The sequence below is a fragment of the Pogona vitticeps genome, chromosome 10 (assembly GCF_051106095.1).
Source record: "Pogona vitticeps strain Pit_001003342236 chromosome 10, PviZW2.1, whole genome shotgun sequence".
In the NCBI taxonomy this organism is placed as follows: Eukaryota; Metazoa; Chordata; class Lepidosauria; order Squamata; family Agamidae; genus Pogona; species Pogona vitticeps.
Window position 1 is genome coordinate 24,062,262 of NC_135792.1, and position 21,316 is coordinate 24,083,577.

Here is a 21,316-nt window from a genome sequence, read left to right on the forward strand (position 1 = left end):
GATAATTAACTTCTTTTTAAATGAACCAATAATTCAAACTGATATGTCTACAAGAGACGTGGGAGAATATTTATCCCACACTTTGAAAGCCAGAAAGAAAACTAAGAATGCCAGAAGGGAATATGTGAGTGGAAAACATTTAACAGTACGGTGTTGGTGAAGAGGGAAAAGTAAAATAAATTATGAGAACACAATATAGGAATTCAGGTTAAAGAGCATAGTGGTGTTCATGTTGCAATAAGGTGCAGTAATTACGAGATACTGAACACCGAATTAATTTTCTGAAGTATCTCAGAATTTACTTTTTAAAACAAAGTTTCTAGCTCTCATGACTCAGAAGATATACCTGAAAGTGTATGGGAAAGAGCAAGTGAAGTCTCAGGATGCTTAGAAAGTTAGCTGTAGGCCTGTGTAGGCTGGCCATTTTGAGTGTGGGGTGGACTGGGCTACAACGGAGATTGTTGAGGTGGTGGGGAGGAGTGATGTGCCATTTGGTGTGCGCCTCCCCAGTCAGCTATCAATTAAGCACTTTACCTGACCATTTGAGTGACATTCGGTTTTCTCCCGTCCCTCCTCCCTGCTTCCCTTCCTTCATTCTCCTCCTCCCACTTTATCTCTCAAATTCTCCCTTGGAATCTTCAGCTGCCGGAGCCTGCTGTCTTGTGGAGAAACAAGCTAAGCAATGAGTGTGCCAAAAAGAATGCATGCCTTGCTGCTGGGCCAGAAAGGTGCAGGACAGCTGTAAAGGAGAAGGACAGCTCATTCTAAGTAGAAACACTAGCAGACAAGGTCTCTTTTTTCTGATCCAAACCATGCCATCAGTGAGTCATCTATCATATCTATATGCCCCTATAGACAGGCCCCGTGTAAAGTTTTCTGGTTTCCTTCCTGAATGTTGACTATTGATGTCATGTGCAACTTGACACCACCAGCAAAATTAAAATCCATGGTGCAAAATACACTTAAAATCATAAAAGAAAACTTGGATATTTTCCCATTTTCTATGGGATTCAGCTTTCTATGGGGAATGATTTGGGCTCAATGTTAGCTTTTTCAGTTAAGACACGACACAGCTCAGGGATCATGAAATCAAGGGCCCTGGGGTGTTTCTAAAGAGCACAGGTTGCATGAGCAGCTGGGAGTGGACATGGAAAGGTGGTCCATCGTATCCATGTAGGCCTTAAAAGACAATACGTACCAGCCATTTAAACAGAGCGGTAAGAAGAAATCAGGGCTCAGTGACTGTGTTTTTCAAGAGTAAAGGGAACAATCACTTTGGAAATGGATCCTAGTTATGTTTCAGGTCTTTATTGCCAAGGAAAGCACCCTGGCAAGGATTAGAGGTCGCTGCTTATTTCGAAAATGGGAGCTGGTGCTACTTAGAACGGGAGATTTATAGCATTCCACTGCAAAGACTTCTTTATATGTGGAGGCAAACTGTTGGCTGCTGTGCTGATTAAAAGCGGGGGAGTAGAAGTACAGCCAAACATTCAAGAGAAGCCAGGGAGCGCCAGTCTCATAAACAGCTCAATCCACTGCACAGTAAAGTCAAATTACGGGGTTTATGTGATAGTCGATGCCTGTTGCCACTGGACTTCTAACAGCTATCTTTTTGGTGACTACACGCCTTCTCTCTCTCTCTCTCTCTCTCTCTCTCTCTCTGATTTTGTGGGTGAGCAACACAAAATGCAAGAAAGGAGTAACACACAATATTTGTAATCTTGCTGAGACTTCAGGTTGAATTAGATATTCAGGGCTGAAATAGTCAACAGCGCAGGCGTTCATAGAACCACCTCTCTTCCAGTAGTAGCCATACTGGAACGCGCCTGCATGACCACAAAGATGGGCACAAGGTGTTGGTGTTGATTTTGTATGTTCCCTGTGATCATCATGCTTGAGAAATGCTGAAGGCATCGGGGAAAGAGGAGGACTGAACCAGGGACAGTTTGACTCAATAGAGAAAGCCAACGGCTTGAGTTTGCAAAATCGGAGCTCTTGATGATAGGATCTTTTGGAGAGCGTGGATTCATAGGGTTGCCAGAAGCAATTTGACAATGCAGAACAACAACATATAGGAGAGAGCAAGAGGGCCCATATATTAGGGTTAGGGTTAGGGTTAGGGTTAGGGTTAGGGTTAGGGTTAGGGTATATATATATATCTGGGCCCTCTTGCTCTCTCCTCCCAAACTCTGTTTTTTATGGTTCTTTCTCAACAAACCAGACATGGACCAAAGAGTGCTTCAGACTGAGAATGTTTTCAAAGAGCCTTTTCAAGGGAGAGCTGCCTTCTTTCAAGCAAGACATACGAGACGTACCCATCAGTAGCAAGGGGGCGGGGTATGCAAAATCAGATTGATTATGCACCTCTGCTTAATTTTAGTAATCAGGTCAGACAATTGTGTCTCTCCCTCCCCCCCTTCCATGCTGGCTCACAGCAGGAGTGCTTCTTCACACCGTTCACATAGCTCAACTGCTGAATTCACTGCACAGAACATAGCCGTGGCTGCCAGCTTGGAGCGTTGGATGAAATCATGGAGGTGTGATGACTTTCAAGATGGCCATCCATCACCTCCTGCATCATCATCTGTTCTGGAACATAAGATGAGAGTGTGCTGCTGGATTTATTTCCTTCTGGCAAGCTTCCCCCGGGGGCCTCTGATTCACCACCTTGAGAACAGAATCTAAGGCTACATAAACCTTTTGGTCTGATCCAGTATGGCTTTTGCCTGGTCCAGCATGATGTGTTCATCTGGCCTCCAGATTCTTTGGCCGCGCACAAAAACCCATGCAATGTTACTAATCTTTTCAATGTCTGTTGAGAGAATGCACCCATGCTGACTAAGAGCAGAGTTTGGAAATAACGCACCAGATTTACCAGGTTAATATTAAAATAATCACTTTCCCATTAACAAGGACGACAAGCCAATGAATGGATCTAAAGAATAATATTTGGAAAGGAACCATTTTAATACTACTTTCAACATATTGTGTCTAAAGGCTTAGACACATTCTTTCTCTAACACAGAAATAACAGTTTTAACATGTTGGCTGAAATCCCACGGCTTAGTGTAGGGAAGGACAATAGAGGATTGACTCACCCAATCTCTGTAGAGTCAGCTCCTTCGTAAATTCAAATGACCTTATTCTAGCTGTATCTTACTACTGCACCAAGCAACAGGATTTCCATCCCATATTTCCAGGCTTCAGGAGTCAAGAATGGTGAAGCCGAAGGTACCTGGAAGATCAAACGTTCGCCTTTTTTTTTTTTGAAGTGCAAAAATTAAGGCGTCTCTAGAGACCCCGAAGGCTGAACATTTCATGAGGGCGGCGAATCAACTCTGAATTTTAAAAGCTGCTGAATCTGTTTTAGAGACAGAGTTCCGGATTTTTGGATCACCCCACACAGAATTTGAATTAAAACCAGGAATGCATTCCTTAGCTCCCCAGACTCCTTTGAGCAAAATAGCTGGTAACTGTCTCCCTTACTCAAATTGCCGCAGGCACAGCTAACATGCAAAGATGTTAAGTGCAACAAGAGTAAATGAATGAAGCTGCACGTACATAAAGGCCCATCATTATTCATCTAACTACTGTTTTGTCTCCAGTAATGGATACAGGGTGTAAATCTCAAATCTTGTGCTGGGTCTGCACAGACCAAAGACGTCTAGCATCTCCAGAATCTGGACACCCTGAGTCCCTCTCTCTCTCTCTCTACCCTTCGGCATGTGCATATTTTAAGGCTTAAGGGATTAAAACCCTGTATGTTTCCAGATGCCAGAAACTGAGTCACTGGTTTATTACTTAGCTAGGTAAATTGGCAGCTGAGGGTCTTTTCTTATCCCCCTTGCAAGGCAGAATACCTCTTTTCTAGCAAGAACTGGATAGACATTGGTTTTTGGTTTGTTTGTTTGTTTATGTTCTTCATGGTTGATTAAAGGTATCACCTGCTCCTGCATTTGTATTGTTTACATAACCACGTGGCCTTTTCCTGATAGACTTTGGCTGTTACTACTTGGTCAAATCCTATGGGATTTGCTCCACTTATAAACGGATGAATTCAAAGTATTTTTTGAATGGACCACGTGATGCAAAGGCTGATTCAAATCAATCCAGCCCTTTTTGCTCCCAAAGTGCTTTTTTCCCCCTTGTGTCCCTTGGTGGCTTCTACTTTTTCAAGCTGAAACTACTCAAACAGGCCTTTCCCCATGTAGTTAGTTGCAATACATTCTTGTAAAGGTGGTGTTTCCATGACATAGACTGTTGGGGTGTGATGTTCAGGATTGGGGGAACATGCCCCCACATTCTTTCCTCTCCTCTGTTTGTCCTTTGATTTTGATTTATTTAATTTTTTAAAAAAGTATTTATATGAGCTTAGGTGATCACTCTATCACCTTATTTCTAGGTAATTATTATTATTATACCCCATATTTATGCCCTTATAAATTCCCCATAAGATCAGCAGAGGCAGGACCAGAGGAAGGAAGGAAGGAAGGAAGGAAGGAAGGAAGGAAGGGAGGGAGGGAGGGAGGAAGGAAGGAAGGAAGGAAGGAAGGAAGGAAGGAAGGAAGGAAGGGAGGGAGGGAGGGAGGGAGGGAGGGAGGGAGGAAGGAAGGAAGGAAGGAAGGAAGGAAGGAAGGAAGGAAGGAAGGAAGGAAGGAAGGAAGGAAGGAAGGAAGGAAGGAAGGAAGGAAGGAAGGAAGGAAGGAAGGAAGGATAACAAAACTGAACCTTGAAAGATGATGGACATCAAGATGTAGTAGCACTAGAACTCTCCAACATAAGTACATCTCATCCTGGGTAAACAGCTTGATTTGGCTGAATAGGACTGGTTTCTGCCAGCTTCTTGCACTGAAAGGGTTCCCCATGTAACCTCTAGTAGCCTGCAATGTGTTCTCCATACCTTGTAGTAATTTAGGCCTTTTACAGTGTCTTAAGCACAGCACCTAGAGAGAAATATTGCTGTATGCTATACTAAAGCTCCTCCCCATTCTTCTGCATGGGCACATTGGGAAATCAATGTCCCTACTAACTTCCCAATTTTTGGAAAGCATATATTTTCCCTTTCTCGTAGGGGGCACATTCTCTTCCTCCTTGTCATCGGGGGGCTTGCATCCCTGGCATGGGTGGGGAAGGAGGCCCCCTGCCCTAGGTAGCAACGGCTAGATACAGAAATCTGGGACTCCCACGTATCCTTCCGGGATTTCCAATGTGGAAAAAAATAGCTATTTGTAGATGAGATAACCGACTGGAAGGTGGCTGGTGTTATTCCAGGGGGCTCAGCTGTTCAAGGAGGGTGTGCGAGGAATCCTAGCCATTGTACGACCTATCCACAAACCGAGGTGGCCAAACCCGTCTGGGTTTAACAAAATCCGAGATTCTGCAGCCGCCTCTGCCTGGTTTCCGTCTGCGAATCCAGCCAGGCAAAATCCATGTCAGCTTTTAAATGCAGGCCTTCCATCTCATTCCTGGGTGGTAATCTAAACATTTTACACACAGAGAGAGAGAGAGAGAGAGAGACAGAGAGAGAGAGAGCCTCTGCTAATGCAAAACTTGGCAAGAGGCCACACATTTGGGGCTCTGGAGCCTTTGACAGCTGCTCCCGACCAATGGACTTGGTTGATGGGCCATGACGGAGTCGAGTCGCAGTCAAACATATCCAGGGGGGACACAGCTGTGAGAGGCCGCATCCAGGCTGGGTACAGCAAGAAGGAGGAAGCAGCCCTTGCATTATGTCAGTAAACAGAAACACACTCTGTGTGTGTGTGTGTGTGTGTGTGTGTGTGTGTGTGTGTGTGTGTGTGTGTGTGTGTGTGTGTGTGTGTGTGTGTGTGTGTGTGCGCACACAAACTTAAATAAGAGTATCCCAAGCTTTTCCTGTTTCTCAGAATATGCATGGAATTCAGAACTGGGATCTGTGTGTACGGGTCTATGTGTGCATGAAGAGGGATTTGTACCGAGGGCTGGGCAACCAGGATTTTGCCCCAGGGCACCGAAATTTAGAGCGTCCTGAAATCTAGTGACGAACGTACTGCTTGCTGCTGGTTAGGAAAATAAACGGCACCCAATCCCAGCTCTATCCGCATGCTTTTAAAACAAATGAGAAACGTTTTCTTTCTTTCGTACGCCATCCTATTATATCCTCATTTTCCTGGGGGAGGCTTAAGTCCATGTCTTGGGGCCAAGGGGGCACAACATTTCCAGTTCACCGTTGTGTTGCGTGTCACTTGCCGTCATATGAATTGGTTTCCCCGTCTTTAACAGAAGCCTGAGACAGAAATACTCGGGTGTGAAGCTTTTCCTGGCACAGAAATACGGCAGACTCTGTTTGCTTTTTCCCCTTCTTAATTTCTGCTTGTCCTGCAGCTAAGACCGTCCCTGGCTGAAATAGATTTCCTCTACTTGTAAGATTTTCGTAGCAAAGGTTTGGGCTGAATATCCTTGGTCTGCAGGAATTTGTGCTGAATCCTGGATAATACGAACAGGGAAACCTTTTTTGAAATTCTGATCCTTTGGTGTTCAAAATGGTGCTATCTGCGGACAAGTGGGGAAACCCAAAGTCGTTGGGTTTTTTGAGGGGGGCTGCACAAATAAACGCATGCTTTGAGGAGGAATGGGAAGGAGGGCCAAGAAAAAAGAGAAGAAAAATGAAAAGGGAAACATGTCCAGTGACTGCAGATCTAAGAGTCCAACTAAATGATAAAATTAGCACATTATTGAAAGTGTAGCTCCTTTAAAAGGTTAAAAAAATGCTTATCCGAGGACTATTTTTCTCATTTCCACATGTTGCAAGTTAGTTTGCTAGTAGTATGTAAAACACAATCTTCATTTACAAATCCTACTGCTTAGGCATGGAGGTTGGAAGGAATTACATCTCTAGAGGGGAAACATGGGATCAACTTCTAACTGTCAAGCTGGCATGTCATCTTGTGTGACCTTGATTATTAGAGGGAGGGGAGGAAGGACATTATACGAGGGTGTGGGGAGCCGAGAAGATAGCCAGTGTACTATAGCGGTTAGGAATGTTGGATTAGAACTTGGCTGACCCAGTTTCAAGTCATCACCGACCCATGCTAACTGGTGTTGGATTACAGTGGGGCTAAATACAGAGGAAGGGAGCCAACTGCCTTGTGCTCGTTGTTGTAAAGCTGCTATGAATATAATGAATAAATAAAAGGACAATTGAAACACCGAACAGGAGCCCTGCTTACTGCAAAATTTTGCTGCAGGCCAAATTTGCACTGAACATCTGCATTTTGACAACTGGTTATTTCAAGGGCTACTGAGTTGCCAAATGGCCAGAGGTGGGTGAACCTACCCTGCTCGTATCTTTAATAGAGATATGATCTGCACAAATGAAGCCCTTCATGGCATGGAGCAAAATTTTCACCAGCTAATAGTCAACATACCAGAGGACCGTGTCAAAATGCGGACAACTCTTCTGCAGAGTGGCCAGAGGGGACTGGCGTCTTTCATAGGTGTGTAGAGTTTTTAGTTTTTTAAAAATCCATAAGCAAAGCTTGCTATTAGAGGTGCAAGAGTCCTGTTTTCTCCTGTGCCTGGTCATCCGGCTATACATGGTGTTTGAAACCTTACATGCAATGCCATGACATGCAATGGCTTCTAGTATTTGGCAAGGCTGAGCTGCTTTCTAGCTGCCACCTGTCAAGACTTACCTCTCTCCATTTTGTTGAATGTGTTTCTTTTTTTAATATACCAGCGAAGACAACGGCGTTCATCCTCTGAAGCTCATGCAGAGATCAGAGATCAGAATGAGTCTGTGGCTTCTGGGAGTTTTAGTCCAAGAACATCTGGGGACCCCAGGTTGGGACCCACTGCCTTTGCAGAACAGGCTCTCCAACCATGTGGCACAGAGGTGTGCAAAGGAGAATAGCAAGAAATTATATCTACTCCCATTAGCATTATATGCTTCCATTTAATTTTCTTTCAACATGCTTAACTCATATCTTAAAGTAGTGTAACCACTGCAGCTGCTTGGTAAAGTACAAGAAACCTCTACAGGCAAGAGGGCAAGTTTGCCAAGCTCATAAAAATAGGATTTCTGGAAATCTTGTTTCAATGCCTGCTTGAAGCCAAGCGTGCGGTGGGCACTTGGCAAAGGAGGGGAAAAAAACTCAAAGTACATTCCAAAAGCTTTGGGGAGAACATGCCATTTGTCTTGCTGTCCATGCCAGCATGCTGTTGTCCACCAAGAGGATGGCTGGAGGACATCCATCTAAAATAATCATATTGCAGAAGCTTTCCGAGCATCGTACAATGGCTATGGAAAATGTATATGAAAGACAAAGCTTGGGCTAAGCTAGGGCCAGAGAAATACACATTTCTGGATGCAGTAGAGCCCCCCTCCCATCTGCGGAATCAGTATCCGCTGATTCGCTTATCCACAGTCTGAAAATATTAAAAATATTAAAAGAAAAATCCTCAACACATATATTTCTAAATATGAAGTTACCAGACCTGGCCACTAGAGCGAGCGAGAGACTATGCTATGTAGAGCATTCACTATAATCCACATTTTTCAGCATTCATGTGCAGTGGGGGGACTTGGAACCCAGCCCGTAGAGATCCAGGGATTTTCCTGGATGATGTTTTCCTTTTGAGGATATGCAGTTCCTTCAAAGACCCATGCCTGAGCAGCCAGATCTGCAAACGAAGCTTCTCAATAACCCATCACAAAATAGCAGCAATTTCCAACACACGGAGGAAAACGAGCTTGTGTTAGGATGTTCAGGCAACTGTTAATGCTTAAGGGAGCTTTAGCTCTCGTGCCATGCGAATAGTAGCATCTAATTTGAACCCTACAGTGTGTGGCCCATGACATTGTGCTGCCTGAGGCAAAGAACGAGGTTCCCATTCCAGGACCAGAAGCTGGCTGGACTGTCAATTTAATCTCACTTCAGCCTAGAGGGTGGGAGATGGTTGTCTACGATGCCTGGGGGCAACTGGCTAATTTAGGAAACTCGAAAGAAGGGGTGTAGCAGATAGAAAACAGCTGGAGAAACCCCAAGAGGGGGTTATCAGAGGCTCAGGTTGACCCCCATTGTGCCTCGTTATCTCTCCCCTACAGAGAAGAGAGATAACAGTTTTCCTTCTTGCTAGAACCCTGATGAAAGCCATCTTCACCTCCATGGCTTCCATTAGCCTGGGGCCAGAAGCCCCCCCCCCCCGTTGATGACAGTGGATGGTTCTCTCGGTGGGGCTCAGAGGAGCTGTAAGAGCAATGAGTATAGCAGAGAAGAAAAGGATTATTCCTGCTCCCCTCATGAAAACTGCACGTCTCCTACACCGCTGCTGTTTGCTGATAGATGTGTCTCTGACTCATGGAAGCCCCTGACGACATGGCTAAAGGTCGGGGATTCTGGGAGTTGTTGTCCAAATGAACTGGAGCCAAAGAGTTACTGCCGTCCACCAGAATCGGACCCTCCAGATGTGCTGGACGATAGCTCCCATGCTCGTTGGACCTGCTAGTTGAGGCGTAGGTGAAACTGCAGCCACCAAAATCTGGAAGACATATACAGTAGTGGGTGATCCCTTTCTGATTGGCAGTGGCGGGCAGTGGTCGGAGCTGTATGGAGTCACCTGGGCGTTGGCCACTTCAGATCCCTGCCATTATTCTGCAGACCTAATGGTGTGGTTTCTCTTTGCATTGACATCCTTACACCCTGGTGTTTGGGAAGCCCAAAGCAACACCGAAATGAATGAATACGCTTTTCTCAGTTGGGTTAAAAAGAACCCACTGCATTCATGCTCATAAACTATCTGAACTCAGCTGAAAGTAGAAGCGTATGATCCTGGATACAACCCCAGGGCCATAGACCCACTGCTTAGTCATGAACTTCATATCTCTTTACGATTTAATACTATATTTAAAAAATCCATATTCTGCAATATTTTAGACTGCCTAAGTTGCAAAACCACTAGAAAATCTTTGGGGACCTTTTTTTTAAAAAAAATCACTGTTAATTAGAGTACTTCTTATACTGTGAGAATGGATGTGCTTATGTGAGAAGCAGGAAAAACCCGGAACCTTTCTTATGTTCTACACTAGGTAACGGGGCTTTGATCCTAGAAGAAGACGGAATGGTCCATTCATGTTTGTGTTCTTATTTTCTTCTCCTTCTTCCCTTTCTAGGTGCAAGTGGGAAGTACACCTCAGGACCAAAGAATAGTGGGATATATTTCCTGCACTCACTTGCAAGCCCTCGCAGGTACCGTATATGGAATAACGTTCTTGGTCTTCTTTTCGGTTATTTTGGTATTCGAAATTCCACTCTCTGCTGGAGAGAGCAAGGAGACTGAGCACCAGGTCATGATCCTCTTCATGAGCTCAGAATAAAAGATTTCTCAATCAAAAAAGGTTGAAGGCAGGGCTGTAATGAGCTTTAAAAATATATTCTCCAGAGCAGGCGCCTAATAGATTTCAGGGTGCAAAGATATATATATATATTTTTGAACTAGAACTCCAGTTTCAAGGTCCAACTGGTGCCTCTGGAGTGGCCGGGCAAAATTTTGGCTAAGGAAGAAGAGTGTAAAATTAAGGGCCAGATGACTTCCAAGCACTTCATCATCAGCCAAGGAATTTTTTTTCCCTGTTGGACTAAGCTTGCAGTCCTTTCGTTCTTGATTTTTGCCTTCAGTTTCTTCATTTTAGCCCCATCTCACATACGGAGCTTACAAGCCTGGCATTCTAAGTGGCCAGGGTGTGTATGTGTGTGTGTGTCACAAAACAGAACACAGAGTGAATCTTAGAGCAGTAAACCTTATTGCTTTCAAAAGCAGGGGAAGCACTAAATGCAAACTTTTTTGGATCCACTCTGGCGCCCAACTATACCCTCGTTGCCACATACTCTCTCTCCCTTCTCGCAGGTCATCTGATCAAGATGATCAAAGCCTAGTTGGAGATAGACTTGACGCCACTCAGGCGGTAGTAGCTGTCCTACGTCTTTTGGAGAGGGTGGGTGGTTACCGTCTTCCATTCTTCCCTCCCTGTTTCTATATAGGGAGTCTAGGCTATTGAAGACCTTTGCTTGCTGAGGTCAAGGGGCAACCCGTAGTCCTGGGAGGAGGTGCCAGGCATCCATGGGACCTCTGGCCCCCAAGGACCATGCCCAGCTTGGAGGGGGCAGCTTGGCAGGATATGTAGACATACGTGCAGTTCATTTTGCTATATGCTAACAAGCTTGTGCTCCTGTCCACCGACCACACCATGGACCTTCTAAGGCACCATTGGCTTTCTGTCTTCAACAGGAATTAAAAAAAAAAAACAGTAGTTCATTGGGGTTTTCACTGATCCAAAAAAGGCCAATTCGCACAAATTGCAAAGCCAGTTGCGTTTTGCAATGGGGCCACAGACCCGCATCTCTTTGTCAAATGCCATTTACCAGACTTGCATTGACCCCTCCCCATGTAGGTGTGTATTGGCCCTTTCCCATTCCCTAGTTCCTAGCAAAATGCCAGGATGAGGCAGCTGTGCGCAGTCAAGTTCCATGCGCATGCATGAAGTGCGTCAGGTGGATTCACGCCATAATCACATGAGACTTCCTAGGGGGGGGGAAATATTCCAGGCGCCATTGTTCCTTGACCGCCCGTGCTTCAATAAATAAAGCTGCCTTCTCTCACCCTGTCTGTGTAAAAAGTTGATAATCTAAATATTATTTAAATCTTATCTCAAGATAAATATTGTGTCATCTGGTGAAGCTTTCAGGGCTAGGTTATAAATTTTTACAGGCTTTCTTTTAACATCCAAAAGGGGGAAAAAACATTATAACCTTACAGAATGAGTCTCTCTTTAGCAATCAGATAAATTCTAATTCTTAATCTTTCCATTCCCAGCATAAACTGACAGCAAAAGTTTAATATCTTTCCAAGAAGTTTTCTACTTTTCATCATCTGCCATAGAACGATGCTGGGGATGATGTCAAAGACTCTGATTTGTGAAGAGATGGAAAAAAGTAGTAACAGGGGAAAGTGTTTTGGAATGAACCATCATAAAACAAACCACTTTGTACTGAATTTGGATTTATTCTTTTTTAAAAGCACATACAGTCCTGAACCCGTCCTTAGTGTACACACCTGATAAATCATCTCTAAATCTACATGGAATTATTTCTGGATTTGTGTAGACACCTGTTAGTCTCTGCAAATGTTCTGCACAATCTGTGCCGTGGATTTATTGACCTTTAGGGTTTGGGTAGGATGGATGCAACTTAACCTTCCACAATGTTTTGGCAGCCCAGTATCTTTGTGGTTATGAAAACATCTGTATCTTAACAACAGTCGATCCTCACTTTGTTTCCCTGGATATATTCCAGAGATAGAAAAAGTCACTTTGCGGCTGTCGCTCCCACAGAAGCCCTGCCAGCAAGGCTAAGTATGATGGGTGCTGTAGTTCGTTTGTGTTTAAGGCAATTCTTTCTCATCTCTAGTTTGTCAATCACAGGGGCAGATGACGGCTTTACCGCCTGTGTTACTGTGCCCGCTGTCTGTATATGTGTGCTGTCAAGTCGACTCTGACTTATGGAGACCCTTTTCAGAGTTATCTGGATAGAAAGTACTCAGGGGTGCATTACCCTTTCCTTCCTCTAGGGGGCACCCTGGGGCTGTCCAGCTTGCCCAAGGCCACCCAGGCTGGCTCTTCTCCCAGGAAGAACAGCAGTGGGGAATCAAACTCCCAGTCTTGCAATCAGAGACCTATCCAGCCAGCTACTGTGTCTGCCATCCACACGCAAATTAGCTTACTTTTGACCTTTACTTCAATATTTCTTCCCATTCCTTTGCCATTTTTAAAATTCTTTTTAAGACTTTGATGGATTTACTGTCGGATCTGACCCAGTCGTAAGGATGAGAGCGAAACACAGAGTTAGAAGAAGCAGAACAATCTTTCTTGGCCCCACCAGTGTGTCTCTGTTAATGCTTCAGAGTTCCTGTTTGTCTTTCATATGTTTGCGCCGTGTTTCCAGCCTTATCTGTCATGCTCGCTGTTCAAACAGGAGAGCTTATGTTTAAGAGCTTAGATGTCCTTCCATAAATCTCCCTTCGTTTATGGAACAAAATGGAAGAACCTGCGGTTCATAACAGTGGAGTGTCGTTGGCCATCTTACCTAACACTTCTCGTGTTTAAACAAAACGAAACATAACAAAGGAAAGGGATAGGCAGGCGGTGCACGCGCGGGCGGGGGGGGAATGTTTCAGCCACATAAAAAGGTACAGATCAGTGATCTGTTTTTTTCCAGAGAAAGCATGTTTGGAAATGTTTTGAAAAAGACGAATTGGCTCTTGCTGACCGTTCGGTCTGGCTCCGTTTTTAGAACCGAGCAACCCGTGCGCAGGAGCTCTCTTGCAAGACAGATCCCATTTGAACGCATCTCCGTTTAATCAGTCTGGGTCTTGCAAGGTCTCTTGTGGCTGTTGCCACTTTCTGTGGCCTTATTCTTTCTTTTAAAAACCCAGCAGCCCTCTCTCCCCTTGGCACGTCCAAAGATGGATTGACAAGATAGGGAAAGCATCTCATGAGTGGATGTTGCGTCTGTTTCTGCTGCCTTTGCCACGGCTCTTCCTGGGCCAGGCCTCCTGCTTTTTGTCTTCTCCTTCGGGGCTGGTCCACCCCCACCCCCAGTTCTGCCAGGGAATCTCCCACAAGGATTGCTGAGCATCGCTGGGGTCCCTGAAACCTTGACCTGTACATGCCAGACACAAGCTCTGCTACGGTTTGGAAAAGTACGAACTGGGCACCATTTTTAAACTGCAGTGGGCCCATGCGTCATCATCATCAGCAACAGGAGTGGCTCTTTTTTTCCTATGGAACTTGTCACCCGGATGTCATCGGCTGACGCAGAGGGGAGATTTGTGCAGCCTGCCTCTAAGCTTTAATGTCACTCTCCAGTACCTACTTAGATTCATCATTGCCCAAAAGCAGCTTTTAAGCTCTGCCACGAAGTCAGTGGACAGCCGTCATGATCGCTGGCCTTCAGCAATGGTGGGGCCAAAGCGCGGATCCTGGGCTCCCTCCTGGAATAAGCCAGATTCTTGGTGGCTTAGCGTGCCAGGCGCTTGATTATGTAAGCTCCCCGTTCCTAGACGGTGCCCAAGGCTCTCTTCTTTCCCTCCTTGATCTCCACAACAATGTGGTCAGCTAAGGCCAGACCGGCCCAAGGTCAGCCACTGAATTCGGGGCTCCAGTGAGGATTTGAACCGGGGTCCCTTCCCGTCCCCATCCAGTACTTTAGCCAATCCCACCATATTCGCCATTGCCAAAATGGAAACAAACAGCTCATGCTGTGCACAGACGTGTTGTTGAAAATAGCCCACCGGACAGCAGGAATGATGGATGTGCTTAAGACGTGGGACGAGGGCATCCACAGCCTGGGTTGGGAGGCTGTGCCATAAATCAAACTGTGATGCATGAGGGGCGGCTTCTCACTAAGGCGAACCTGGCTGACTGTGGAAACCTTGAAGAGCTCCTTTTTGGACTGAACAAGACCAAATAAATAAATAAATAAATAAATAAATAAATAAATAAATAAATAAATAAATAAATAAATGAATGAATGAATGAATGAATGAATGAATGAATGAATGAATGAATGAATGAATGAATAAATAAATAAATAAATAAATAAATAAATAAATAAATAAATAAATAAATAAATAAATAAATAAATAAATAAATAAATAAATAAATAAAAATTGTGTATGACGAATTTCTGGCTTCCTCTCCCTTCCTCTATCAAAGGGGTCATTGTTTTGTGTCAGCACTTGGTCTGCATCTAGAGCAATATTAATAATAATAGTAATCATCATCATCTTCATAATATCACAGAAGATGCTTCCATTCTCTTGCTCAGACTCCTTGCCGAATTTCGGCACCATTCCTCTTTGTTGGACTTGGTTTCAATCTGAATCCTGGAAGAAGAAAGAGAACTTGAAAAAGATGCCCTTTGGGACTACAGTGCCCAGAATCCCCCAGCCAGCATGGCGAGATTTGAGTCAAGTCAGACCCAATCCTCTTCTTGTCATGCGACTAAGCACGACTGGAGTCTGGATCTGTTCCATTATACAAAGAACACCAGGTAGACACATGAAAAAAAAGAGAAAAGATGGTCACTACTGTTCTGTGTGCAATTTTTCAAGAACACAGAAGGTGAGGGCCTAAATCCAAACGCATGTGAGTGCAAGAGTTGGAGGAATCTCCCATTTACCACTTGTTACATTATGGGTGGTGTGTTTTTTGTTGTTGTTTTAGTTTTGCTTTGTTTTTCATTTTGTCAGGGAAGGAGGGGCATGGAGATTTATCTAGGAATGCAGGAATCTGTCCGTTCCCCCACATTTTGGTTGTTGTAGGTTGTTGCTTTGTTTTTTAAACATCTGAAGTGTTTTCCATTCTATCTGTGAATTTTTGTAAATTCGTAAAACTTCGGAAACAAGCCAAACCGAAATTGCTCCAAACAGACACAAAAATTGTTGAGCCTGCTTACCACAAAGCTCTTAAAAAGAAGGGACCTATCAGGGGGGGAAAGTTTTGATAATCCTCCTCCTCATACCTTTATTGGCATAACAAAATAAAACAAAACACTGGTGCATGAACGAATAGACAAATAAAATCTAGACAGTCAAAGTTTACAATAGGGGATACATTAACAAATGCAGGACAAAACGATTGAATAGGACCCGGTTAACAAGATTCAGGTATAATCCTTCTTCTCTGGATAATCAATTTTTAAAAAATTGCTGCTTTCTCGGAAACATCAATATTCACGCGTGGAAGATATACTTTAATCCATCCGCATGATAATCCTAGTTCAGGAGTAAGAGGGTTAAATATCTGGAAATTTAACTTTTATGGGAAAGTTCTCTGCCTGGGTGGACACGTCTGTCAATTTGGTTGGCCCACTTCTGCATTTGGGCGTTTGATTCCCCCACTGGGCCTCCTTGATACGGGCTGGACTCAGTCCGTAGGGTTGCTTGATGGTGGTGATCTTTCAGATGAATTCAGTTTTTTTGTCTGCAACTGCCAAGAGAGCTTTCTGCGCCAAAATAGGAAGCACAGGGAAAAAAAACACTGCCCTATGTGCTACAGCTGACCTTTAGAGGGCATTTTCTGCTGATCTCTTGACAATAAATCTGACCCTCTGATTAAGTAGTACTGAAAAAAATAATATATGAAGTTATTATGTTTGCCCTTTGGCTAACGTAATCATATTGTTTCTCTCTGCCCTTGCCATTACTTTTAAATAAATTCTAGTGTGTTCATTCCAGTTTGCATTTCATGGTCGCCTAGCTCGGCAAGGATCGGCAATGAACACAACTCACCACAAACCACTTCAACATCCTTTCCTTGTGTGCATGTTTGTGTGTTGCAGGGGACACTACTGTTCGATGTGAACAACTTGACATGCTTCAGGATTGGCTGGCTGATTTCAGAAAATCTACCTCCTCCTCCAGCACAGCCAATCCAGAGGAGTTGGTGGCATTTGATGTGCTTTGTGGAGACCTCAACTTTGACAACTGCTCATCAGGTGAGGTGCAGAACTTCCCTCTCTTCCATTTTTTCCTGCCTAGAATGTTTCCTTCTCCTGCTTCGCTGTGTTCATGCCCTCAGGGCCACAGATGTCAATAGAGATGGGCGTGAACTATACTGGTTTGGCGGTTCATGCCGGTTTGTTTATTGGCTAAACTGGTGTTTGGTGCTTCTCGGCCTTTCCTCCTCCAGCAGCTGCCCACTGAGAGGCATCACACAGAGGAGGCAGGGCGGGGAAACGAGCCCAATGCCTCTGTGTGGGCACGTGCCAGTAGAGGCGGGGCTTGGAAGCAAACTGGCACGATCATGCCCATCTCTAGTGTCACTTATGAATTGGACAACATTGAACATGCCCACAATTCCCATAATATAAATGTAGAAGACTTTGAGATGACTGGCAATGACCCTAGATTGCAATTTCCAACATCTGCAGGGCCACAGATTCCCCACTTACACTTTATAGGATAGTAGCCAAAAACTCAAGGTTTTCTCCCTATGGCCATGGAAATCTAAAGGCAAAGGATGGTATTGCCCTCAATAGACAGGGTGAGGGACATATTCCTCCCCATATGTTCCTGGGCCGCTGCAGCCCTCAGGATAAGGTAACCAGTGATAGGGGATAATGGGTGTTACAACCCAGCATTCACTGGATACTTGTGCCTTCGCTATGCTTGCTAGGAAGGGAAATGAGGTGACCTCATCGACGTCACCTTCAAACCACGTTTTTATTTTTAGCTTTCGAGCAGCCAGGGTTCTTGTTTCCCTCCTTTTTCCATCTCTCTTTTTTTTAAAAGCCATACATTTACGCATTGTGTTGCCTTGACAATAGACAGTGACAAATGACACAATTAGCACCTGTGGCAGCCACTTGGGGGGGATTCCCCTGGGAGCAGCAGGAATAGGACTCTTGAAGTTTTATCTGGTTGCACGGAGGACAATTATTAAGAGGGCTGTCAGCGTGCAGGCAGCCGGGCAGAGTTTGATTTTTCTCTCGGAAAGATGCAGAACATTTGCTCTTTGTTTGCCCCCAAAGGTAGAGGTGAACAGAGAAAGAGGCCACACTTTTTTTAAAAAAAATGCTAGAACTGGAACAGTCAAAAGGTCCCATATATACAGACGTCTTGCAACAATACGTTTGAGCATTCTCTATTTGTGAGCGCCAGCGTTAGCTTCCTTAAAAGGACAGCCCTAACTGGCCAAGACGGGCAACCGAACTGACACATGAGGAGAACCGAAGGAATGCTGAATCGTAAACCAGCCCCACTAAATGGATTTGGGGAATTGCTTAAAATGACACCCACACTTATCTAACTGTGCGCTAGCTTTATGGCTGCATCCCTGGACTAAAGGAGATGTAAATAGAAGATAAGAGCTGCTTCCTCAAATAAGAAGGAAAAAAAAACAGAGAAGAGGGAGGGAGGGGTGTTACAAGGCTCGTTCTTGGTTATTCAGGTTCAGAATGGGATGTCAGGATAAAGGTATTGGCCTAGGGTTTAGTGTTTTTAATATATAAATTCTGAAAACCGGTTCGGTTCCTTATCTCAGAGATGTGGAACATGCAGCCCTCCGTAAGTTGTCGGACTGCAGCACCAGTGAGCGCTATGCAGCACACTCCAAGTGATAAATGCTGGGAGAGAAAGCTCAAGAAAGGGCCATGGGTTCGTTTCATTTTTCTTGCATTTGGTTTTTTAAAAAAAAATATATATATGAGGTTCTTTCCATCTCGGATACCCAATTTACACATTTTAAGTCATTTCGTACCCAGAAAAATAACCTGGACTTCAATTTTCACTCATGGGCACTGTCCAAATCCAATAGGCACAGATATTCACACGGAGAAATTTCCCCTAGTCCAATTCCACCTGTAGGTTCGCATTTGGCCAGCCCTCTCTTGCTACAGTCCTTTCTGGACACATGATTCTTCTGCCTCTGACTGGTGTTTTCTCCTCTCCCTCCAGATGACAAGTTAGAGCAGCAGCATTCCTTATTCACACGCTACAAGGATCCGTGCCGTGTCGGTCCTGGGGAGGATAAATCTTGGGCAGTTGGTAAGATATGCAGCTATGGCCATAAAGTTTGGGTGGAAATCTCAGGGCTTGTCTACATGAGTCATTTCAGAGCAAGCTGGTGCAGGCGACATCAGGTGGAGGTGTGGTGCCAGTTCGTGTGATCCACACATCCAAATGGCATATTGGAATTCACAAGACTCTATGTGGTCTGTTCTGATTTTCTGATATCGTGACGTGGCTTAATAAGAAAGACACATCAGGATATTGGCAGATTGATCACTTCCTCTGCTCCTAAGCAGCGGGGTAGGAGAAGTAAAAAAAAAATATGACTCTAATTCACTGCATCACTTTTATAAAAATAAAGGAATACATTTTCTTCGCCTTGTCTGAAAGGCCGGTTAAGAAACTGCACACAGTTTCTCAACTTTTCTTCCAAGACAAAGCAAAGATTTTTTAAAATTTTTATATAAGTGATAAAGCACATCAGTGATGGTATACATCACTGATGCACTTTATCACTGATGACATGTTTCACTTCCCCTGCCTTTCTGCTAAGGTGCAGAGAAAGTGTTCAGTCTGCCAATATCCTGATGTGGCTCACTTATTAAACCTCTTCACCATATTGGAAATTCAAAACGGAAGACGTCTTGACAGCCGGAAGGCTTGCTTTGGGCCCATTCCTGGGTCTCACACATGAGGAAATGGTCAAACTAGACCACACTGACTCAGACCAAAAAATCTAGAAGCCCCTGACAGGGGCTCAGAAGAGTATGGAAGGGGAATCCTTTTGGGATGGTTTGGTTCACACCAGTAATTGCGTTGCGTGGTTGCCTGAAAAAGAACTGAACCAACGCCGTCCCTATAGCAAACCAAACGGAGGGCTTTATGCCGCCTGATCACCCGTCATCTGCTCAATGAGCTCGCTCCTGATTATCTGCATGTCCACGTAGTTAAGAAAATCCAGGTTAGAGATGGGCACAAACTATTTCTGTGTTTCGTCCTGGTTCGTTTACCACCGGAACGGATGTTTGGTGGTTTGGAGCCACCACACCCCCTCTGCAGGCACCCACTCAAAGGCAGCGCCTGCAGAGGGGGCAGGACACTGAACATGTTTTACAGCGCTCAACAAACCAGGATGAATCACCAAACCAGTGGCTTGTGCCCATCTCTAATCCAGATTCTGATGTACAGTACTTTCAGTATAGATCACCCTTTCCCAGAAGGGGCCATACAGCAGGCTGATGGAAACCCCCTTCCTGCATCTCTCTGGTGCCCTACAACTCCCCACATTCAGCACCAGCATGGCTATGGTAGCAAAGCATAAATACCCTGGGACTCTCAGGGCTGGCACCGAGGAGATGTACCATATTTTCCCTGTATAAGATGTCCCCTTGTATAAAACGCCCCACACCACTTTTCTAACCCAAAATTAAGAAATCTAATTGGGGCTTAGCAAATGTAGGGGGAAAGGGATCAAAGCGCCGCAGGATCGCTTTGATCCCTGCTTTCCCCTCCACTTATTTTTTTCTCCTCAGCTTAGTTCCATGTATAAGACGACCCTCAATTTTTAGTCTAAAGATCTTAGACAAACGTGTAGTCTTATACATGGGGGAAAATACGGTAATCAAAAACAGACCAAAATCCTGACTTTGAGAACGAAGTAAGTGTGTTAGCAATCACGGTTTCTAGATGAGAAAGAAAATATCTTGTCTGGTGGTGAGAAAACGGAGCCTAGAAGGAAGGCAGCTCCTCCTCATCTTAATCCCTTGCTGTGTTTTAATTTTCTGGCGACGCACCGCGAACCCAGCTCAACAGCGGCAGATCCTCCCAAACTGTTCTCGGTAGGAAGCATGCGCTCCAGTGGGCTGGGCTGCTGAAACAGCCCTTAATGGAAATTACGTAAATATTCTCAAGCTGTGATTTCTCGAGTACCATTATCAGTAGGCTGCACATTTTTGGAAGGATGCTAGAGAGCTTAATTGTAAATGTCTACAGAAATCACTTCTCATGGAGATGGATGTTGGTTACAACCTCTCCTCCTGAGATACAGAATGGTGACGTTGTCGGTGTAGCAGGCTGGCTTGGCAGAGGTTATGTTAAGAGCATCTCTTAAGAACATCTCTTAACAGCTTGGAGAAGTTGTTTTCTTTTTTAACTACAACCCCAAGCATCCTCCAATCCTCTCCCAAGCATTGATTTCCCCCTCCCCTCATCAATACCAAGCAAATCTTTTTCCATTTAGTTAGAGAGTTCTGGGAATTGAAGTCCAAAGCATGAAATTTTATATCCCATGACATACTATCCTGCTTTTCCAAATATTCAACCCACCTGCCTACTAGAGATGCTGAAAAGCGGAGGTGTTATAGAATGCTCTTTTAATACTGAGTGCTATACAGAGCATGGTCTCTTGCTCCATCTAGTGGCCAGTTCTGGTCATGCCACCTTTGGAAATCTATATTTCTAGCATTTTTCTTTTGATATTTTCAGACCGTGGATAAGTGAATCAGTGGATACTGATTCCCCCAGATATTGAGTCCCACTGTAATTGAATGAAAACTTTCACAAAGCTTGGTTTCAAGTTACGCAAGCCAAAGAGATCTGTCTTTTGATTCATATATTCGTCTGAGAAGAAGCGATCAGTTTTCATTCACTGATAAAACCAGATCTAGCAAAATCTCCTCACTGTTTTTACTCTGACACTCCCTAACTTTGAGGGAGGTTATCTTTGGAGCTTGGCAGAGAACGATCTTGCAGTCTTGAAAAGGGAAACGTT

General features: G+C 44.4%; 1 protein-coding gene across 4 annotated transcripts in view; it reads left to right on the plus strand.

Annotated features, from left to right (window-relative positions):
- SMPD3 (sphingomyelin phosphodiesterase 3) overlaps positions 1 to 21,316 on the plus strand; it is a 120,995-nt gene that overhangs the window by 88,479 nt on the left and 11,200 nt on the right. For all 4 annotated transcript variants that reach the window (XM_020805710.3, XM_078380515.1, XM_072980457.2 and 1 more), the window contains exons 4-6: positions 10,151 to 10,226; positions 16,377 to 16,532; positions 18,493 to 18,582. In XM_020805710.3, the coding sequence (XP_020661369.3) occupies positions 10,151 to 10,226; positions 16,377 to 16,532; positions 18,493 to 18,582 (322 nt within the window). The remainder of the gene's footprint in view (positions 1 to 10,150; positions 10,227 to 16,376; positions 16,533 to 18,492; positions 18,583 to 21,316) is intronic.